Consider the following 23624-nt stretch of genomic DNA (forward strand, 5'->3'; position numbering starts at 1 on the left):
ATGACTGATGGGCACCCCTGTGATGATTGAGCTTCTTTTCTTGGTCAGTACCTGTTGGCTGTTAGACCTGTGAGCCATGGGTACTTTTTTGATCTAGGAGGTCATCACATTTGGCATCCAGAAAAAAGGCTCTTTGTCATTTTCTAAATTTTTCCATCCTGGGTATATATTGTTATTCTTCCAATATGAAAGGCACAGATGTATACTCAAATGCTAACAATGAAAAGAAAAACCTTAGCTCTTAAAGGTCATTAGTATTCTTTTTTCTTCTAAGCAAAATCGCAAATGTTGGTATCTCCCATTTTCTTAGAAAATAAATACCTATGTTAACACAGGTTGTATTTACTGAATATAAAAATAACTGTAATGTATGTTGTATCTTTGGTTGATTCTTTTTATTTTTCTAATATAGATTGAAAGGAAACTTGTTCTACTCAGTGTTTTAAAAGATCCAGTAAGTCGTTCTATATTTGATTATGCTTTGAGGTCTAAAGATATTACTAGCTTGTTCAGACATCTTCACATGCGCCAAAAGAAGCGAAATGGGTCTCTTCCTGACTGCCCCCCACCGGAGGATCCTGCCATAGCACAGCTTCTGAAGAAATTGCTCTCACAGGTTGTATCACCTTTCTGAAATCTTACATTTAAACACAAATTCGCTAAGAACATTCAAGCATCCATTTAGCTATTAAATTTTTTTTGGTTGATTAAGTCACATCATAAAAAAATGAATAAAACCTGGCAAATATATACATTTGCTTTGGCATATTGGAGATGCTAGGATGATGATAAGGCATTAGTTTGAGCTAAGTAAGGAATCATGGGAGACCTGTTAAGTTTCTTTTGTGATTATTGTTTATGTAAATAATGGAGAAAGTAGATATAACCTTAAATTTGAGTAATATTCTTGATTCAGTTCCATATTTCACCAAAAAAAAAAAAAAAAATTCAATTAGAGGAAACATTGCAAAGCACAGATGCACCACAGAAAGATATTGGTTTATTTTAGTTCAAATGTAAAGAGTTCTCACTACATGCAAACATCAGAAATGATTGGGATTTATAATGCATCTTAGATTGAATAAACCAGTTTCTGTTGTATATTAAAAGCCTATGAATTTGTATCATTTAACAGGTGATGTCAAAACTAATAAGTAATCTTTTTATTATCCTTGGAATTAGTAAGGCCTCTTTAGAAATAGTCCAGATTCAGTGTCCTGTTTTAAGAGGGATATATGGAACTTAGAGAAGTCAAGATAGAAATGAAAATGGCTGGAAATAAAGAATACAATTTATGAATAAATGTTCCATGAGCCTTAAAGCAAATACTGAGAGATAACTTTAATGATGGTCTTTAAGTGTGCAGGACATTTTGGTTAAGAGAATACTTGTCAGTCATGTCTTGTCTAACAAGAAGATGAGAAAATGCTTCAGTTGCAGAGAGAATTAGACCAATTTGAAGATATAAATCCTTTCTTGTATTGTACTAGTCACTGAGTGTCCAGTACTGTTTCAGGCTCATATGTTGCTTTAGGTGATTGAATATTGAATTGTCCCATCTCCTATGGGATATTGAATATCCCATCTCCTAGGGAGCCTGGTCAATAACCATTTTGGTTCTTTTAGGTCTCAATTTGCCTGGAGGCGGGAGCTGCCTCTGAATGCCCCTTCCAGGCCAGTGGTTCTATTTCCTACATTTTAGAAGACCTAATTTGATATGACTTGAATTACTAAAGAGCTTTTTCTTTGGGTCTTCTTTTAACCTTGTCTCATACATTAGATGTATTAAATATTTTAGAAAGCAGTTTATGGAAAATTGGATATTGAATCGCAGTTTTCTATTGTTTCTCTTGAGTTAGTAATCCTTATCAAAAAGACTTCAGCATGCAGTAAAAACCACCCCAATTTAGATGTTTCTTTGGGTTTGGATGGTGTGATTCTTTGTACTCTCTCTCCTACAAATTCTGTGTATTAAATTAAAAGCTTCTGTACTAAAATTTCACACTAAGTCATTGGTTACTTCATGGAGCCTCTCTAGCCCCTCGTTCTTGCTTTTCATCTTGCTGTGGGTATAGGTTTTGCCACTGCCATGGGTGAGAGGAGGGAGAGGGAAGGAGCAGTTTCCGTAGCCTTTTTACCTTCTGCTTCCTGTTCTCCTAAACCCTTCTACCATTGCTGCTTCCAGAGTGCCAGCCCTCATTTTTGGGTACCATGATGAAGTCACTAAACTCACTGATTTGTATTCCTCTGAATATTAGTGCTTGATGTATTCATTTGTCTGTCACTTGTACCCACATTTGTATCAGTAGGGAAGGAGGAACATGTTTTCCTCTGTTTTATGTTTTTTCTGTTACTAACAGTTTTAGGAGACTCCTAAGGGTTAGTAGTACTTTGTTTCAAGGGACAGGTGCTACTAGTAGAGGGGAGAGCAAGCCAGAGTCTCTGAGGTCCTCAGAAGAAGTAACAGCAGAACAATACCAGGCTCCATTTTTTCAGGACCTTCAACAAATCTACCACTGCAGTTGGTGCTTTCCGTATTTTGTGACTGATCTTATAACAACCTTGAACAACAGATGTTATTCCCTATTTTATAGTTAAGGAAACTGCAGCCCAAAGAGGATAGTTAAGTTGCCTATGCTCACACAGTTCATTCAGCTTAAAGCTGACATTTGAACCTAAGCCAGTCTAACTCCAAATCCCTTCCTCCTTCAACATGCCATCTGGCCTCAAAATAAAGGACAGGGAGCTAAGACTGAGAGACTTGTTTGAGGTTTTTATGGACGTAGGAAGATTCCATGTGCAGTTCATCTCCTCCAGCCCCTTGCACGCCTTTTATCTGCTTCGCTTCTTTTTGGTCCCTGTGCTACCTTTCTTGGCATTATTTGCAGAGGCTTGGAGTCAGGGGGAGGCTTTGGAGGTGGGAACTGAGTCCCTATTCCTAATGTCAGGGATACAGAGGGAAGGATGCTTTTAGCCTCTGCAAATGCAAATTCTGAATACGCCTACAATTTTTCCCCCCTTGGGGTTTTACGGTGCTTTTTGTATAGGACTATACTTGAGATGCATCATGGGTAAAATAGACTTTTCTAGACCAGCCTGGCATTGTTTCTATGGGAAGATATGTTCAGGGTTCTGGATAATAGACTTTTATTTTTTTAATTTTTAATTAAAAAAAAATTTTGAGTTTGTTTATTTGAGAGAGAGAGCACGAGTGGGGGAGGGGAAGTGAGGATGGGGAGAGAGAGAATCCCAAGCAGACTCTGCACTGTCAGTGGAGAGCCTAATGCGGGGCTCGAACTCACGAACCGTGAGATCATGACCTGAGCTGAAGTCAGATGTTTAATTGACTGAGCCACCCAGGCGCCCCATGGAAAATAGACTTTTAAAGTACAGTTTTGAAATATATGGTAGTTAAAATCTGCCTAAACTCCAGATTTTTAATAGGATTTACCTTCTGGAGGTGATACATGGCAGGGCTGTTTTGGAATCTCATTCACAAGAACTGTCTGTTTTATTTGTATCCATTTGATCACCCGCTAATACAGAATAAGAATATTCTGATTTCTGGGGCACCTGGGTGGCTCAGTTACTTGAGCATCAGACTTCGGCTCAGGTCATGATCTCACAGTTCGTGAGTTTGAGCCCCACATCAGGCTTGCTGCTGTCAGTCTGTTAGCGCAGAGCCTGCTACAGATCCTCTGTCCCCTTCTCTCTGCCCCTCCCCACTTGCACTCTGCCCAAAATAAATAAATATGAAAAAAAAAAAATCAATCCTCTTTAAAAAAAAAAAAGAATATTCTGATTTCACTCCTTTAAAAAATGGCAAATACTAAACATTTTTGATTTTTAAAAGATTTTTATTTGAATACTTTTTGACTGGTAGTATAGACACAAGGTGTAAAATTAAAAAGATATTGGAAGATACATAATAAAATGTAAGTTTTCCTCCAATCTCTGATCCCCAGCCACCCAGTTTCTTTTTCTGTTGTGAATTTTATGTTGTCAGAGTGCTGAATTTCTTGATACAGTGTTGGATTGTTCTGTTGTACAGTTAACTTATTTGGAATCAGTTTGATCCTTTTAAGCCTTGTTTTTTAAAAAAGTTTTAAATCCGGTATAGTTTACAGTGTTATATTAATTTCAGGTGTACAATATAGTTATTCAACAATTCTGTACATTATCCACTGCTCAAGATAAGTGTACTCTTAATTTCCTTTACCTGTTTCACTCATTCCCCCACCCCCACCCCCACCTCCCCTCTGGTAACTATCAGTTTTCTATAGTTAAGAGTATGTTTTTGGTTTGTCTCTTTTTTTTCCTTTGTTCATTTGTTTTGTTTCTTAAATTCCACACACGAGTGAAATCATACAGGATATGTCTTTCTCCTTTTTTAGCATTATACTCTAAATCTAGTCATGTTGTTGCAAATGGCAAGATTTCATTCTTTTTAATGGCTGAGTAATATTCCCTATATATCTTACATCTTTATCTATTCATCTATCAGTGGACACTTGGGCTGTTTTCCAAGTTTTGGCTTTTGTAAATAATGCTGCAATACACATAGGAGTGCACATATCTTTTCAAATTAGTGTTTTATATTCTTTGGGTAAATACCCAGTAGTGGAATTACTGGATCATATGGGTAGCTCTATTTTTTTTAAATTTTTTGAGGAACCTCCATACTGTTTTCCACAGTGGCTGCACCAGTTTGCATTCCCACCCAACAGTGAATGAGGGTCCCCTTTTCTCCATATCCTTGTCAACACTTATTATTTCTTGTCCTTTTGATTTTAGTCATTCCAATTGGTGTAAGGGGATATCTCAGTGATTTTCATTTGCATTTCCCTGATGACGAGTGATCTTGAGCATTTTTTCACATGTCTGTTGGCCAGAGAGACAGACAGACTGAGTGTGAGCTGGAAAGGGGCAGAGAGAGAGGGAGGCACAGAATCTGAAGCAGGCTCCAAGCTCTGAGCTATCAGTACAGAGCTCAACTTGGGGCTCGAACTCAGAAACCATTAGATTATGACTTGAGCTGAAGTTGGACGCTTAACTGACTGAGCCACCCAGGTGCCCTGACCTCTGCCTATTTTTTAATTGGATTATTATTTTTTTTTTTTTGATGTTGAGTTACGCAAGTTCTTTTTTTTTCTTTTCTTTATTTTTGAAATGTTTTATTTATTTATTTTTTAATGTCTATTTCTTTTTGAGAGAGAGAAAGAGACAGAGTGTGAGTAGGGAATGGGCAGAGAGCGTGGGAGACACAATCTGAAGGAAGCTCCAGGCTTCGAGCTGTAACGCCGCGGGGCTCGAATTCACGAACTGCAAGATCATGACCTGAGCTGAAGTCAGATGCTTAACAAATGGAGTCACCCAGGTGCCCAAGATTTTATTTTTAAGTAATCTCTATACCCAATGTGGGGCTCGAACTCAAAACCCAAGATCAAGAGTCACGTGCTCCACTGACTGAGCCAGCCAGGAGCCCCTATATATTTTAGATACTAACCCCTTAATGGATATATCATTTGCAAATATTTTCTCCCACTCGTTAGGTGGTCTTTTTTGTTTTGTTGATGGTTTCTTTTGCTGTGCAGTAGCAAAAATGTTTTTTCCCATTCATTAGGTTGTCTTTTTTGGTTATTGATGGCTTTGTTGATGCCTTCATTTGCTCTGCAAAAGCTTTTAATTTTGGGTAGTCTCAGTAGTTTATGTCTGCTTTTGTTTCCCTTGCTTGAGAAGACATATCTAGAAATATGTTTCTGTGGCCCATGTCAAAGAAATTATTGCCTATGTTTTCTAGGAATTTTATGGTTCCAGGTCTCACATTTAGGTCTTCATTTTGAGTTTATTTTTGTGTATTCTGTAAGGAAGTGGTCAGGTGTATTCTTTTGGATGTAATTGTCCAGTTTTTCCAGCATCATTTATTGAAGAGACTGGCTTTTCCCATTGTATGTTCTTGCCTCCTTGTCATAGATGAATTGACCATATGAGTATGGGTTTATTTCTGTGTTCTTTATTTTGTTTCATTGATGTATGTGTCTTTTTTTGGTGCCAGTGTCATAATGTTTTGATTACTGCAGCTTTACTTATTATTTAAAAAAAACTTTCTTAATGTTTATTTTTGAGAAAGACACACACACACACACACACACACACACACACACACACACACACACAGCATGAGTGGGGGAGGGGCAAAGAGAGGGAGACACAGAACCTGAAGTAGGCTCCAGGCTCTGAGCTGTCAGCAGAGAGCCTGACATGGGGCTCAAACTCACAAGCTGTGAGATCATGACCTGAGCCGAAGTCAGATGGTTAACCAAGTGAGTCACCCAGGCACCCCTACTGCAGCTTTATAGTATATCTTGAATTCCTCAATTGTGACAGCTCCAGCTTTTTTTCTTTTTTCTCAGGATTACTTTGGCTATTTGGGGTCTTTGGTGATACCATACAAATTTTAGTATTGTTTGTTGTAGTGCTGTGAAACCTGTTGGTATTTTGATAGGGATTGCATTGAATCTATAGGTTGGTTTGGGTAGTATGGACATTTTAACAATATTAATTCTTTCAATTCATGAACACAGTATGTCTTCCCATTTGTGTCATTTTCTTTAATTGAATTGGGTTTTGATTAAATTGAATTTCCCATTTAATTCATCAATGTATAGTTTTCAGAATACAGGTTTTTCATCTCCTTGCTTCAGTTTATACCTAGGCATTTTATTCTTTCTGGTCCATTGTAAATGGAATTTGTTTTCTTAAGTTCTTTTTCTGCTGCTCTATTATTAGTGTATAGAAATGCAACAGATTTCTGTGTATTTATTTTGTATTCTGCAACTTACTGAGCTCATTTATCGGTACTAATAGTGTTTTGGTGGAGTCATTAGGGTTTTTTTTAATGCAGTATGATATCATCTGCAAATAGTGACAGTTTTACTTATTCCTTACCAATTTGGATGCCTTTTATTTCTTTTTCATGTCCAATTGCTGCAGCTCAGACTTTCATTATTATGGTGAATGAAAGTGGTATGAGTGGACATCTTTGTCTTAGTGGATCTTAGCAGAAAAGCGCTCAGTTTTTCACCATTGAGTATGATGTTACCTGTGGGTTTTTCATATAAGGCCTTTATTATATTGAGGTATGTTCTCTCTAAACCATTTTGTTGAGAGTTTTTTTTATAATGAATGGATGTTGTATCAAATGCTTTTTCTGTGTTTATTGATCATATAATTTTTTATTCTTCATTTTGTTAATTCTCCAAGATTTGCAAATCTTGAACCACCATTGCATCCCTGGAATAAATGTCCCTTGATTGTGGTGGATGATTTTTTTAAATGTATTGTTGAAATCAGTTTGCTCATGTTTGTTGAGAAATACTGTATCTATGTCAGAGATTTTGGTCTGTAGTTTTCTTTTTTTGTGGTGTCTTTGTTTGGTTTTGGTATCAGGCCATTAATGGCCCCATAGACTCAATGTGAAAGTTTTCCTTTCTCTTCTGGTTTTTGGAATAGTTTGAGAAGAATAGATATTAACTCTTCTTTAACTGTTTGGTAGAATTCATCTGTGAAGCCATCTGGTCCTAGACTTTTGTTTGTTGGGAGTGTTTTGATTACCTATTCAATTTTATTTCTAGTAGTTGGTCTGTTCCAGTTTTCTGTTTTTAATGTATTAAGTAGATTTTTATTATAAAAACACATAAGTGTAAATATATAATATATAGGTAATATAAAGTAATATAAATATTCTGTAAAATTTTTTTATAGTCTGGATTTTGTTTGCTGATACATTGAGTATTTTTGCATTTAGATTCATAAATGATTTGTCCTTCAGTTTTCCTTTCTTATAATGTCCTTTAGGTATTTATACCAAATACTGAAAGAAAAATCCTGACTTATAATCTTGTCTTGAAATTACTCCTAATTCTTGAGAGTTTAATCTAAATCCTTCCTGTTTAGGGATGATTGTTTGCAGTGCTCTGATTTGGTGTGTGTCATATGGGAGTCTGGAAACTGTAATATGATTGTATTACTGTTTTAAAAAACAACTTTGTTTTCCCCATGGTGCATTTCTAGCTTTTTTTAATTGAGAAAATTCGCACAGAAAATAATTCACATTTTCATCATCCTGGAAAGAAACCCCATGCCCATTAGCAATTATTCCCTGTTTACTTCTCTCTCCAGCCCCTTGCAACCACTAAATCTACTTTCTGTTTCTAGGAATTTGTCTATTTTGGATATTTCCTGTAAATGGAATATATACAATATGTGGCACGTTTATGTCTGGTTACTTTCACTTAGCAAAATATTTTCAAGATTGCTCCATGTTATATGGCATATGTTAATACTTCATCCCTTTTTATGGTTCTTATGATGACCCTCATTTTGTGGGCTAGAACTGAGACCTCTCTCTTGTGAACTAAGATGTAGTCTAACAGAAAGAATAGAACTCTTACTACAGCTATGAAATTGTCTATGCTAAGCAAATTTTAGGAGGAGAAGTAAAAATAAATGAAGAATTTCAGGCCAGTGTTGGAAAAAATTCAGTTAGAGATCCCTCTATGATTATTATACTTTAATGCAATTTCATTTTATTTTTTCTTAGCTTTCTAATTTTCTAGGGTTTGTTTGTGTCCTATTGTGACTGTGGGTTGTGAATATTCTTTTAAGCTCCAGTAGGATTCTAATTAAAGCCTCAGGGGAATTGCTATTTTATTAATTTTTTTTTCCATTGGCATTATAAAAACATTATAGAGGATTCTGTGGATGGTTTGAAAGTAAAGAAAAAAATGCAGAACTATTTTGTTTATCAGAATATTTCACATTGAATTATTGAAATTAAATATTTAGTATTAATTGGCTGTCAGTTTCAAGTATTCTAAGTGCCTTGAGTAGAATAACTTAACTACAACTTCAAAGTAGCCCCTCCCCCCAAATTGTAAGATGGGTGCTAATAATTACTTCATTATCTTCATTTTCTGGAATCAGTAGACGTTTAGAGAAATTGGGTAACTTGCCCAAGGTTACACATACAGTAAGTAATCGAGCTTGAATGTACGTAGGCAGTCTGACTTTAATTATACTATTTCCCTAGGGTGTGTTGCTTGCATTTGCAGGTCAGCCAGCATGTATCCATTTCTGAGGTGTATAGAATGTTTTATATACCATAGAGGGCCTTCACACGTAGTGTCTCATTTAATATTCTCAACACATCTAGGATAAGGGTGAAGCATATAGACTTTCTCTTGCTTAATATTGTATTTCCAGAATTTTTGTTTAGATAGTAAATGTTTATTCAAAGTTACATATGAAACATGTACTAGATACCAGGCACTGTATTAAGTTCCTTGGAGATTTCAAAGGTGAGTTATACTTGAATGCTCCCATTTAGAAAGAAAACTAAGATATAAATTATGATACAAAATGGAAAGTGCTATAATAGAGGGTATTCTGGATGATCAGAGTAGAGATGTTTTTCTATATTGATACTTTCTTTTTCTCTTGTCTTTGTTTGCTTCATTTTACCATTTTGACTCTTAAAATTTTAAATTAGTGGTTTGACCCTTCAGTCATTCCAAGGCCTGTTATTACTTTTGGAAATAATCTCTATAACATATGTTTTATTTGGTTTTAGGGAATGACAGAGGAAGAGGAAGACAAACTCTTGGCACTGAAAGACTTCATGATGAAATCTAACAAAGCAAAGGCCAATATAGTAGACCAGAGCCATCTTCATGATAGTAGTCAGAAAGGTGTGATTGACCTAGGGGCATTAGGCATAACTGGGAGACAAGTTGATCTTGTTAAAACCAAACAGGAACCTGATGACAAGCGAGGTTGGTACATTTATATATGTGTATGTGTTTAGTGTGTTATTACTTCATAAGACTTATTTCCTAAGGCATATTAGTTGTAGCTAATTAGTAGTAAAATAAGTCACATCTTCCAGATATAGAACTTTCAAGTACTGTATGTGACTCCATTATGTAACAGGCATATTTAGGGGAGGAAAAGTGGAGAATTGAATTAACAGTTAAGAGCTTATGTAACCTGTCACAATTATGGCTTTCTGTGTCAGAATCAAGATTCAAACCAAAGCTGGACTCCAAAGCCCTATTCTTAATAATAATAGAATAATGTTGCCTTTGTGGATTTATATGATTGAAGATGGAATCCTGATTTTTTAATCCTTTAAACACCAACCCAAGTCAATAATCGATGTTAAAATGAGATAATTATCTAGTGTTAGTAGGTAATGCCCAGTGAATTGAAAAGAACAGTCTTGTTATTAACAATGAAATAACAAAAGAGTAGAGACCAGAGAAGACTTAATCTTTCAAGTCTCTAGATTTAGAACTGTCAGCTCTTGTGACAAGGATGTTGACATTGATTGTGTGAGGTTTTTAAGATCTTGTGTATTCTTCCTTTAACCCTTTTTGGAGATGTACTTATTTCCAAGTACATGCATTTAAAAACCACTCTTTTCCAGTATCAGATTGTAAAGGCAGCTGAATTGTATTTAAAAATAAACCTCTAATTGTCAAACTTGGGGTAAAGTATTTGGAACTTAATTATCAGTGGTTTACATCCATAAGTAAAGCACTCATACAGATTATAAGAAAAACACAAGCACCCCAAAAGAAAAATATTGAAGGATTTGAACTTACAACTGATAGAAGAATAGAAATGCATGTTTGAAAAGGTAGATAAATGCAAAACAATGAGATGCCATTTTCTGCCTATGTGATTAGCAAAACACTGATGATACCTGTTGTTAGCAAGGTTGTAGGGAAATAGGCATTTTCATACACTGTTGATGACATTATAAATTGAACATGTTCTTTTTAGAAAGCAGCGTTCTTACTCTTTGAGTCACTATAGTCAATTCTGAAAATTTCTCCCAAGAAAACTGACAGGCATGTGAAGAAATATGTAGAAGAATGTTCTCAGTTTAAAAAAAGGAAATAATTGAAGTGACCATTAATAGGGGAATGGTTAAATAAACATTCAGTGTGTTTGGTTGAGAGGAAAAAGCAGATTGTAAAATACCTTATATTACTTTGTACTATTTTATTTTTTTAATTTTTTTTATTAAAAAGTTTTTTTTAATGTTTATTTATTTTTGAGACAGAGACAGAGCATGAACAGGGGAGGGTCAGAGAGAGAGGGAGACACAGAATCCAAGGCAGACTCCAGGCTCTGAGCTGTCAGCACAGAGCCTAACGTGGGGTTTGAACTCATGGATGGTGAGATCATGACCTGAGCTGAAGTTGGACGCTTAACCGACTGAGCCACCCAGGCGCCCCTGTACTACTTTATTTTTGCAAAATGATATGGTAGTATATCATAAATGATACAGTGTATGAGATTTACAAAGTTATAGGGGCAACTCATGCTATATTTTGTAATTAATACTAGAATTTTGTGTTACCGAATGTACTTTTTGTAATTGGAGAAAGATGTTTTAAAAAGATTTTCTCATCTCTTTAGTCTGGAGGTAACTATATAGCAATTGACTTTCACATTTTGTTTGTTTGTTTCCCAAGTAACGGATACTGGAAATAGGTCATATCGGTGTGGTTGGTGACATTTGAGAAAGTTGTTTTTCTTGTTGGTTCTCAAGATAAAGTGGTTATTTGAAATTGAGCCCACCTTAGGAAACTAGGAAACAATTAGGTCTAATTATTAATGCCACTGAAAGTGCATCTGTTCCATCTGCCCTAGAGATAAAGTGAGGGTTAATGAATTGATATATAAATATAAATAAATTGGAGATCATAAAGAACAAATAGGATGTGAAGTCCATTGCTATCCCTCCCTAACCAAAAAAATAAATAAAAGTGCATATTGGTTTTAGAGGTTTCCTTTAGACTGACTATTCTGAACCTGTTTTTGTAGCTAGAAAACACGTAAAACAAGACTCAAATGTAAATGAAGAATGGAAAAGTATGTTTGGGTCACTGGAACCACCGAACATGCCACAGGCCCTACCTAAAGGGAGTGACCAGGAAGTGATTCAGACTGGGAAGCCTCCTCGTTCTGAGTCCTCTGCTGGCATTTGTGTCCCTTTGTCTACTTCTCCACAGGTACTATCATCTAGGCAGTAATCCTTGTGTTTTTCAATCCCTTTCTACTGCTTTGGTTGTTTAAAGGCTGTGTACTATACTGGGAAAATCAATATAGTGAGTTGTCCTTTAAGGGAGGACGTGTTTCTTTCTTTCTTTCTTTTTTTTCCTTCAAATTTTATTTAAATTTAACTTAGTTAACATATAGTATAATATTGGTTTCAGGAGTTGAATTTAGTGATTCATCGCTTACATACAACACCAGTGCTCATCACACGTGCCCTCCTTAATGCCCATTACCCATCTAGCCCATTTCCCACCCATCTCCCTCCATCAGCCCTCAATTTGTTCTCTCTAGTTAAGGATATGTTTCTTTCTAAGACAGGTTTATCTTTAATTTTATAGCCAAGGGGAAGTCCAGTAATTGAAAGCATCAAAAAGGGCCTTGCGTTAGAGTGCTCCCCAATAAAGTGATCTGAAATTGTGGGTTGAAGACATCATTATGGACTGTAATTATAATTAGATTGCAGTGAACCTTTTAAATGTTTTATTCTTTCTCTAATATAACATATCTGTAAAATAGCAAAAGCATCCCTGGAAGAAAAGTCCCTAGTTTGCCATCTGTGAGAAATGTTACAATTTTTATATATTTTAAGTATATTTGTCATTTAAGGTAACTCTTCCTTAAGCCAATATGTTTTAAGTGACAAATACTAACTGAACCAACTGATAAATTCTATTTCTATTCACTTAAATTCTGTGGATTTTTGTTTAATGTTATTGCTATACTGATAGTTTTTTTTAATAATGTAGAAGTTTGGAAGTGTAATACTTGTGGTTAAACTTTATTTTAATGAGATTTTCACTGAACAAATGTCATTATATTTAAACGGATTTAAAAATTGGCACGTTAATAAGGAAAAAAGCTGATATAATGAAAAGAGAACATGAGTACGTTTTTATCATCGAGTATACTTTGCTTTATAACATACATACTTATAATTCTGTTTTGCAGCTTCCAGAAGTGACAAATGTCCAAAATAGAAAACCAACAATACAGGTTTTAAGTAGTACAATTTTACCGTCTACCTACCAGATTCGGATCACAACGTGTAAAACGGAACTTCAGCAGCTCATACAGCAAAAGCGGGAGCAGTGTAACGCCGAGAGGATAGCTAAGCAGATGATGGAAAATGCTGAATGGGAGAGCAAACCACCACCACCTGGTAAGAGTGCTGCTGCTGGCTAGTTGTATTCTAGCCCGGGTGCTGGAGCCTAGAGTCTAATGCAGGGTGCTGATAATTAATTACCAGGAAGTAAGAACAAAACTGTCACTTGAAAGCCTAGAGGAAGAAGTATTAAATGAGAAATTTTAAGTCATTTGTGGAGTTTGGATCTTCTTAGCTGTCAGGGCAACTCGCAGTGTCTTATTTAGGCCACGTAGTGTTTCCAGCCTGTGATCCATTTTCCCCATTTATAGTGCTAGGTTTCACCTGCCTACTTAGTGTCATGCCACTTTTTCATAGGATGTCAGGCTTCCTGGGGGTAAGCTCCAGTTTTTATTTCTGAAGGGTCTGACATCTATTTTCTTTTAGAAAAGTAAAACATTTGGAAAGTAATGGGTACTTCTAAAAAGCAGACAAAATCAGTTACAACTCCAGCACTAAGTGATTATCAACATTAAGATTTGGGGGAAACACTACTATATTTTGAGAAGATTTAAGAGATACTTCAGATGAAAATGTGGCTCAGCTATGTTAACAGACTTTCCCAGTATAAATGTAGAGCTAGAGCTAGTTTTTGATACTAGATTTGTAGATTTTAAAAACATTTTTAGTGAGTTTCTGTATACAGATTTTAATAATAAAAATTTAGCTTGAAAACTCTGAGAAGAAATTCATAGTGTGTTTATGCTTAGAGGTTTAAAAATCATATGAATTCCCATGTGCTTCCCATTGTGTACTCTGGGGAGAATGCTGGTAGAGACTAATGATTTTTTAATGTTTATTTATTTTGAGAGGGTGGGGAGGGGAAGAGAGAGAGAGGAGAGAGAATCCCAGACGTGGCACAGAGCCCCACGTGCTGTCAGTGCGGAGTCCTGCACAGGGGTTGATCCCACGAACTGTGAGATCATGACCTGAGGTGAATTCAAGAGTGGGATGCTCAGCCAACTGAGTCAACAGGCGCCCCTAGACATAAATGACTTAAAGATTGAAATATTAAGTGGTTAAGTGGCCTCTCAGGTCACATGAATTTTAGCAAAATGTGCTGGAATGTTTAAGTTGTTTCTGTAATATAGTTCAGTGTTACATACCAGCTCTGCTTTAAAAACAAAAAAACTTAACCACAAACTGCCTACTTATTTGACAACAGAATGTCTTTATAAGTAGCATTTTATACTTATGTGGAACTATACCTTTTCTTCAGTAATCACAGAAAAGGTATCAAGTTTTGAGGTTCAAAAAATGTGGAATGACTGTTGGACTTTTGATTTTTTTCTTTCCACACTTGAGTGGTTGTGTGAAATTGATTTTCTCTAGAGGGAAATGTTCAGTCTAGCCTGGTAGATTATCTAGACTTCACGGAAAAGCGTTTTCGATCACTTTCAAATCTAGCGTATCCTCCTTAAAAATCACATTCAGTTGTTCTTCCCACACATGTGAGCTAGAGGTCCAAGGGTAAACATATTTTTTTTATCTTAGAATTAGCCAGGTTTGGCAGGAGTCTTGCTTTCATTTTTGTTTTCTTGTAAAAAAGAAATAATTTTATCCTAAAATGATACTGGTATTACTTAATTAGGCACTGTGCTGAATCCCAAAACAGGATGATCTTTTATTTATTGACTTTTATTATTATTATTTTCTTTTTAGAGAGAGAGCGAGTGCAAGATGGGGAGAGGGGCAGGGGCAGAGGGAGGGAGACAATGAGAGAGCAAGAGCGAGAGTGAGAGCGAGAGAGAGAGAGAGAGAGAGAGAAAGAGAATCTTAAGCAGACTCCATGCTCAGCACAGACCCCGACATGGGGCTCAATCCCACAACTTTAGGATCATGACCTGAGCCAAAATCAAGAGTTGGATGCTCAACCACCTGAGCCACCCAGGCACCCCCCAATACAGGATGATCTTTAGTATAGCTTTCTGTTTTATTTTAAAATTGATTAATATTAAATATTAAATGTTAAACTAAATATAAAAGTTTACTCTTCAAACATTGAAGACATTTGTTTATATGCAAGAACCTATGCTAGATACAGTGAATGATTCAGAATGGATATGACATGGTCTCTGGCCTCAACAAATCTATAATTTATTAGAAGAAACAAATCATACACAAAAATATACATAATAAAACATGTGCATAGATGTCATAAAGTACTGGAAAGTCCATGGGCTATAGTTAATAATACTATTTATACTAACATGTTGATATCATACAATAAGTGATTGCAAGTAGAGAAGACATCAACATTTGGGTGTTTACTGTGGATGTGGGACACAATATTAGATACTTTATACATCTCGTTTGTCCATATCCATCCTTTGGGTTCAGTAATAATTCCCTCATTTTACATTTGAGGAAATTGAAGCTCAGATAGTTTAAATAAGTACCTCAAGGCCACACATTATATTATGATGGGTCTGGGTCTTTGAGACTATAAGAACCAGGTTGCCTCCCTAGGACCCAATTTCTGTAAATTAGGGTAGCATTATCTCTGCCTGTTGAGCAAGTAGTCAGGGTTTTCCCAGGTAGTGAGTGACTATTGTTCCTTTTCAGATACTACAGAAGGGCCCCAGGTACAGTCACTCTCAGGCTCTTTGAGCAACACTTCATTGCTATCTTGGATGTCTTACTCAGTAGATAAAAGTATCTGTCGTGGCCTAGTAGGCCACTCTGTATTGGCTAGCTCTTGGAACCCTTTGTTTAGTTCTTATGATTGGTTTCATGCTGGTTGTTGGTGACTGTAGCTGGGAGGTGAGAGAAATATAGTATTTGTAAACTATAGTTCAAGACATACTCCTTTGCTTTTCCTTAGGGTGGCGTCCTAAAGGGCTGCTAGTTGCACATCTTCATGAACACAAATCTGCTGTAAATCGAATTAGAGTCTCTGATGAACATTCACTTTTTGCAACGTGTTCAAATGATGGCACAGTGAAAATTTGGAATAGTCAAAAGATGGAGGGGAAGACCACCACTACCAGGTAATACGTGCTTGGGAGGAGAATCCATTTATTTAATCAACAAATATTTATTGAGTGCTCACTCTGACAGGTGCTGCTTTAGGAACCAGGGATATATAGCAGTGATAAAGGGACACAAATATCTGTTCTATGGGGCTTTCCTTCTTGTGAGAGGTGACAAACAATAAATAGTATAAAAGAGCAGAACATACAGTATGTTACATAGTAAAAAATGTTATTAGAGAAAAATATAGGAGGGAAGACAGATAGGGAATAGAGTAGGGGGTGGGGTAGAGTAGAATTTTAAATAAATTGATTGGAGACTGCCTCCCAGAGATGATGTCATTTGAGGAAAGACCTGAAACAGGTGGAGGAAAGAGTTGTGTGGATCTCTCCGGGAAGAGCATTCCAGGCGGAGGAAAGAGAGATTTCAAAGGCCCTGAGGTAGAAAGATGGTTTGGCACGTTTTGAGGAACAGCAGAAAGGTCTGTGTGGCTGGCGCAGAGTGAGCCAAGAGGGAGGAGGGAGAGGGGCCAGATCATGTAGGGCCTCGTAGGCTATTGTAAAGGACTCTTGACTTTTACTCTGAATGAGATGGGAGCCTTTGGAGGGTTCCACGCAGAGGAGAAACGTGGTCTGAGTTAAATTTCAACAGAACTGCTGTGGCTCTTGTATTGAGAATACTGAAGCAGTTAGAGGCTATGATAGTAATTCAAGAAGAGGTGGAGGTAGTGGGAAATGATCGGATTTGGGATAGATTTTGATGAAAGAGCCCAAATTTTGCTAAATGGGTTAGATGGAATATGAGGAAGAGAAAAGTGAAAGATGATGGAATGGCTAGCCATGGAAGGAAAACACTCACTGTACCATTGCCCTGCTGTTATGGTCAAGATGGAGTTTAGTTATGACTTGAAATCCCTAAAACTGTTTGTGCTGATGTGATTTGGTAAGTGTGATTTAGATTCGTACATTTTTGTAGTTGTGTCCCTACTTGCTATGCAGTCTGTCTGCCAGCCCTCTATTTCCATCCCCATCACTCTTACCATACTCATATTTGTTCTGTTCCTAGTTTGGTCTAGGTCTGAAAAGAAAGCTACTAGATGTCAAAATTGAATTTCATGTGGAAAAAAGATATCTCTGGTGCTTTTCATGTTATCAGTTCGGCAACCGCAGTTAACCACAAAATCATCAAACAGAGTATCTTTGATAACTAAAATAAGTCAAAAGTTGACCTTTTTTTTAAGTTTATTTTGAGAGAGAGAGAGAGAGAGCGAGCATGCGCGTGACTGGGGGAGGGACAGAGAGGGTGAGAGAGAATCCCAAGCAGGCTCTGCGCTGTCAGCACAGGGGGCTCTGTCTCAGGAACCCTGAGATCATGACCTGAGCCAAGATCCAGAGTCGACACTCAACCAGCTGAGCCACCCAGACACCCCAAAAGTTGTTTCTTTAATGAACAATGTGATACAGTTTTGTGGCGTTTATTTTTTTAAAAGAGCTCTGCATTTTTACTCTATGCTTAATTGTTTTTCATGTTCATTCTTTCTTGGCATTGCATTGGTCGGAACATAAATCAAAAACCAGTAACAGAATCCCAGAACCCAGGTTCCATTTAGCAATTTTTTGTCAACATTTTATTATGAAATTTCAAACCTGTAAGAAAAGTTAAAAAGTTTCACAGAGAACATTCATATTCTTGCCTCACAGATTCTGTAATTTTACTATATTTGTTGTCATGTAATTATCCATCCTCCTCTCAATTCATCTTTTTAAAATGTATTTCAAAATAATTTACAGATATCGGTACACTTCCTCTAAACACTTCAATTTATATATCGTTAGCTAGAGTTCAGTCTATGTTTATAGTTCTTTTTTTTGTTTGGCATAAATTCATATGCTATGAAGTACACAGATCTCAAGTGAACCATTTCCTGAGTTCCAATAAAAACATACACTCTGCAACTTAAACCAGTCTCATGGCATGTAGCCACCATACCAGAATGTCCTTTGTGGAAAACCCCTGCCTTCCCCCTGCCTACAATCATTTAAAAAAATTTTTTTCCACCATTATTAGCATTTTTGTTAGTATGTTAAATATCTCTTCTGATAATTATTTTTCAAATGATCTTTTTTATGTCATCATCAGTTGAATTCATTGCCCCCCTTTAAAAAATATTTTTTTTAAATGTTTATTTATTTTTGAGAGAGACAGAGCATGAGCCGGGGAGGGGCAGAGAGAGAGAGCGAGACACAGAATCTGAAACAGGCTCCAGGCTCTGAGCTGTCAGCACAAAGCCTGATGCGGGGCTCAAACTCACGGACCATGAGGTCATGACCTGAGCTGAAGTCGGACGCCCAACCGACTGAGCCATCCAAGCGTCCCTCATTGCCCATTTTATGAGGAGGGGAAGTTCATTTGACATGTGTAAACCTCTCAAGTAAGAAATTGGAATCATTGGTTAACTTTGCAAAAGTCTCATTTGTTAATTCCCAAATGATTTTTATTACTGAGCTATGCCTTCTGTATTCCAGTGTCATATTTTAGGGAGTAGTATCCAGGTGTCACATTTCAGAAAGTGGTACCCCAGAAAATGTGGCAGTTTAGCTGACTGTATAGTCCCAAAGGAAGTATGATAATTAGAGATTGGATTTCCTCTGAATGCAGCTGCTCTCTTGCTTTGCTGTAACACCTGCTGTCTTATTTGTGGAGTGTAGTAGGCCTTGGCTTGGGGGTGCTTCATTCCAGGGTGGGGAGGAAGGGAAGGGAACAGAATGTGTTGCCCTCATCACATGCCTTCATGAACAGGATTAGGGAAGAGGCAGGCCATTATTATTGTCAGATCCAAGTGGGGAACAGCTGGTGGCTGGGAAAGAGAAACAAACCTCTTTTTTCTTAGGAAAAGTTGTTTGTTTGTTTTTTTTTTTAGGAAATGTTACTAGTACATTCTGACTACTGAGGTTTTTCCCCTATGCATTACGTTGGCTGACCACCCACTTCCCAGTCCTGACTTTCTCACTGAATTATGAATGGTGATTTAGGTCACCTGGATCTAGGCTCTTTTGGTGTGTCCCTTGGGGACTAGTTTGTGAAATTTGTTGTTTTTAACCTTTCACATAGATTTTTAAAAAACTTAATCCTTTATAGCATTTGAAATTATTTTCCATATCCTTCTTGTACTACCCTATTTTTGGCTCATTTAACTTCTCAATTTTGGGGGAGGTTGAAGAATTTGGTACTTGTTGAATGTGATGATAAAACATCTCAGTGGTGTTCTGTCTTAATGAAAAGTTGATACAATATGAGAGGTGTGCAAGGAAGTTATCAGTGTTAGGGTAACATATAGAGTCACTGATAGTGTTTGGAGGTTGAAGTGTTTGAGTGGTATGGCTACTCTGAAGAAAAGGGAGCATAAAGGCCTATAAAAGCCCTGAGGATGCCAGAGGCCTTAGTCTTTGCCAGTCGAATTTCAGAGACAGGAAGAGAATGGTCAGAAAAGGAGAGAGAAGAAGCCAATCAAGTTACATCAGACTGCAATAGAAGAAAGTTGTTTTTTTTTTTTTTTAATGTTTATTTCTGAGAGAGAGAGAGACAGAGCATGAGTCGGGGAGGGGCAGAGAGAGAGGGAGACACAGAATCCGAGGCAGGCTCCAGGCTCTGAGCTGTCAGCACAGAGCCCGACAACAGGGCTCGAGCTCACAGACCTTGAGATCATGACCTGAGCCAAAGTTGAACGCTCAACTGACTGAGCCACCCAGGCACCCCTAGAAGAAAGTTTTTTTTGTTTTTTTTTTTAATGTTTATTTATTTTTGAAGGTGAGAGAGACAGAGTGTGAGCATGGGAGGAGCAGAGAGAGAGGGAGACACAGAATCCGAAGCAGGCCCTGGGCTCCGAGCTGTCAGCGCAAAGCCTGACGTGGGGCTTGAACTCACAAACCGTGAGGTCATGACCTGAACCGAAGTCGGACGCTCAACCGACTGAGCCAGCCAGGCGCCCCAAGAAAGTTTTAAGAAAGGAACTTAGAGGCGACTCTGAAATGTAATAAGAAAACCAACTGGCACGATTGGGCATTCTCATATAGCGAGTGCCCTTTGGTGGAATGCAGTTGATATATCCATCATCCATGGAGGGCTTTTGACGATATATATATTTCAAGGCTTTATGATGTCCATATCCTAAGAAAATAACTAAGAATGAATTCAGAGATTTAGTTTTTTTTTTTTTTTTTTTTTTGTTTTTTTTTTTTTTTTTTTTTACGTTTTTTATTTATTTTTGGGACAGAGAGAGACAGAGCATGAACGGGGGAGGGGCAGAGAGAGAGGGAGACACAGAATCGGAAACAGGCTCCAGGCTCCGAGCCATCAGCCCAGAGCCTGACGCGGGGCTCGAACTCACGGACCGCGAGATCGTGACCTGGCTGAAGTCGGACGCTTAACCGACTGCGCCACCCAGGCGCCCCCAGAGATTTAGTTTTAAGGCTGTTCAGAATGGCTTTCTTTGTAACAGTAAAAAAAAAAAAAATTAGAAACAAACTAGAGGTTCAGCAGTAGGGGTTAAATTGGATAAATAAGTGATGGTGCAAAAACAAAACTGATGTGGAAATGAATTTTTTGATGAAATATATTGATATATCGTGTGAGAAAATATGTTTAAGAAGTAGGTTTAAGAACCCATGTAGGGTTTCTGTTTTTGGAATGACAAAGTAAGGATTTCTAAAAATCTGTTCCTTCGTAAAAATAGAACACTGGTAGATACTGTCAAAATCAACATTTCCAGAGCTCTAGAAATTAAAGGTCCTGCAATAGTCTGAAGAGTGTTATTCACGAAAATCAGCTGATTCTCACAACACTGAGCCATGTGTTCCCTAATTTTATCCCCTTTTACCAAGCAGTGCAGTAGCTTTGAAAACTAATAGCCGCCCAACCCTTTATCAAGCTTTGCAGTAATTTTGAAATTCACAGTTCAACAACTATGGTAGCCATGAAAACCAGAAGCTTCGTTGTGCTTGGAGGGGTCATAATGGCTAAAAGCCCCATCTCTAGGGAATTGTCACTCTTTGACCTTTCTGCCAGCTTGTTGGAAGCTCCATTCTTAGGGTCTGTCTTTATTTCACTGGGCTCATCTTGTTCTTTGAGAAAAACTATGCCCACAGCACATTTGTTGAAATTATCAATGCTATTTGTTTAACACTGCAGTGGCCCGAGGTGGCAATACCGGTTGTAAGGGGCCAACAAAAAACTTAAAAGGAAGAATTAGGGAATGAGATGTCTATAGGGGCCTTTGAAAAGTTCATACCCACATGCATGTGTAGGGTTGTTCACATGCCCAAGAAAGAACTGAGAAGCTCCTGAGTTCTCGCCTCTAGCTGACCTTGAGACTCTGTACAAGCAGGAAATGAAGGATAAGGCAGAGTTGTAACCCTCTTTGTGGAAGGTGTGCACAAACACAGAGAGCCTCAGCAAAGGCTAGAACACTTACTGTTTTAAGGCATGAAGGGAAATGTCTGTCCAGTCATTAGCTAACCACTAAGTTAACCCAACAAAGACTTTAGTGGCTACACGTGAAAAAGATACAGACTTTATAGAATTAGTCCAGGAAAGTCACTAAATAAATAACTTTGGAATATTATTTCCAAAGTTTACATGTCAATTAGATTATCTAGTTTTTTTTTTAAATGTTTATTTATTTTGAGAGAGAGAGAGTGCACACCTTCACAAGCAGAGGAAAGGCAGAGAGAGAAGGAGAGAGAGAATCCAAGCAGGCTCTGCACTGTCAGCCCAGAATCCAGCGTGGGGCTCAAACCTAGGAACCGTGAGATCATGACCTGAGCAGAAATCACGAGTCCGACTTCACTGACTGAGCCACCTAGGCACCCCGAATATCTAGTTTTGAACAAAAAATTGCAAGTCAGGAAAAGAAACAGGAAAGTATGGTCTATACACAGGAAAACACAGTCAGTGGAAACTATTTCTCAGTAATCTTAGACTTGTTAGACAAAGATTTTAAATTAGCTATTAAAAATATGTTCAAAGAATTAAACTGTGTCTAAAGAATTCAAAGTAAGACAAATATCTCACCAAATATACATATCAATGAGAAGATAGAAGTGATCAATAGAAATTCTGGAGTTGAAAAGTATAACTAAAATAAGGAAATAAATGAAGTTCAAGTCACATGAGAGGATGAACAGATTTCAACTGGCAAGAGAAAAAATCAGGGACTTGAGGATAGATCAGTTGACATGATCCAATCAGAGGATCTAAAAAAGAATAAGGAAAAATGAACAGAGCCCCATAGGCCTGCAGAATGCCAACATAGACATAGGAGGGGTCCTAGAAGGCAAGGAGAGAGAAAAAGGAGCAGAAAGAATATTTGAAGACACATGGCTAAGCATTCCCCAGATTTGGTGGAAAACATTAATCTACACATTTAAGAAGGTCAGTGAACTCCAAGTGTGATGAAAATGAAAGAGAGCCATATTAGACACATGATAAGTATACTGTTGAAAGACAGCATCTTGAAAGCAGTGAGAGAAAACTGACTTATCACATATGAGGGACCCTCAATAAGATTAACAGCTGACATTTCATCAGAAATGATGGAGACTGGAAGTCAGTGGGATGACATATTGAAAGTGTTGAAAGAAGAAGACTGTCAGCTGATAATTCTTTTAAAAATTTTTAATGTTTTTATTTATTTTGAGACAGAGAGAGACAGAGCATGAACAGGGGAGGGGCAGAGAGAGAGGGAGACACAGAATCCGAAGCAGGCTCCAGGCTCTGAGCGGTCAGCACAGAGCCCGATGCAGGGCTCGAACTCATAGACTGTGAGACCTGAGCCGAAGTCAGACGCTTAATCGACTGAGCCACCCAGGTGCCCCTGATAATTCTATATCCAGCAAAATTGCCCTTCAAAAACAAAGGACAAATTAAGACATTCCAAGGTAAATAAAAATAGGGAACTTACTGCTAGGAGCTATCCCCTAAATGAAATACTAAAAGGTGTTTTTTGTGCTGAAAGAAAAGGGCATAAGACAGTAATTTGAATCCACATGAAGAAATAAAGAACATTGATAACGGTAAATACTATTTATAAATAAATATACAAGTACAAATTATTTTTGTAACTCTTAACCTGCTGTCTCATTTAAAAGATGACCACATAAATAATAATAAAACTGTGTTTATGGGCTTGTGGTATATACAGAGTTTGTGTGACAATAAAAGTACAGAAGAGGGAGGGGGGAACAGAGAGATATTAGAACAAAGTTATTATGTATTAATGAAATTAGTATTAATCTGATCATCTTTAGATGTCACATGTATTTCCCAGGGAAACCACTGGGAAAAAAACTTGTCAAAAACATGTTATATAAGAAACAAGGGAATT

At 37.3% G+C, this 23624-nt stretch overlaps 1 protein-coding gene across 5 annotated transcripts in view; it reads left to right on the forward strand.

The window, feature by feature from the left end:
• PIK3R4 (phosphoinositide-3-kinase regulatory subunit 4) overlaps positions 1-23624 on the forward strand; it is a 199451-nt gene that overhangs the window by 155769 nt on the left and 20058 nt on the right. For all 5 annotated transcript variants that reach the window (XM_042998257.1, XM_042998259.1, XM_042998258.1 and 2 more), the window contains 5 exons: positions 413-616; positions 9632-9833; positions 11896-12083; positions 13078-13288; positions 16095-16260. In XM_042998257.1, coding sequence (XP_042854191.1) covers positions 413-616; positions 9632-9833; positions 11896-12083; positions 13078-13288; positions 16095-16260 — 971 coding nt within the window. The remainder of the gene's footprint in view (positions 1-412; positions 617-9631; positions 9834-11895; positions 12084-13077; positions 13289-16094; positions 16261-23624) is intronic.

Source organism: Panthera tigris, chromosome C2, assembly GCF_018350195.1.
Source record: "Panthera tigris isolate Pti1 chromosome C2, P.tigris_Pti1_mat1.1, whole genome shotgun sequence".
Taxonomy (NCBI): domain Eukaryota; kingdom Metazoa; phylum Chordata; class Mammalia; order Carnivora; family Felidae; genus Panthera; species Panthera tigris.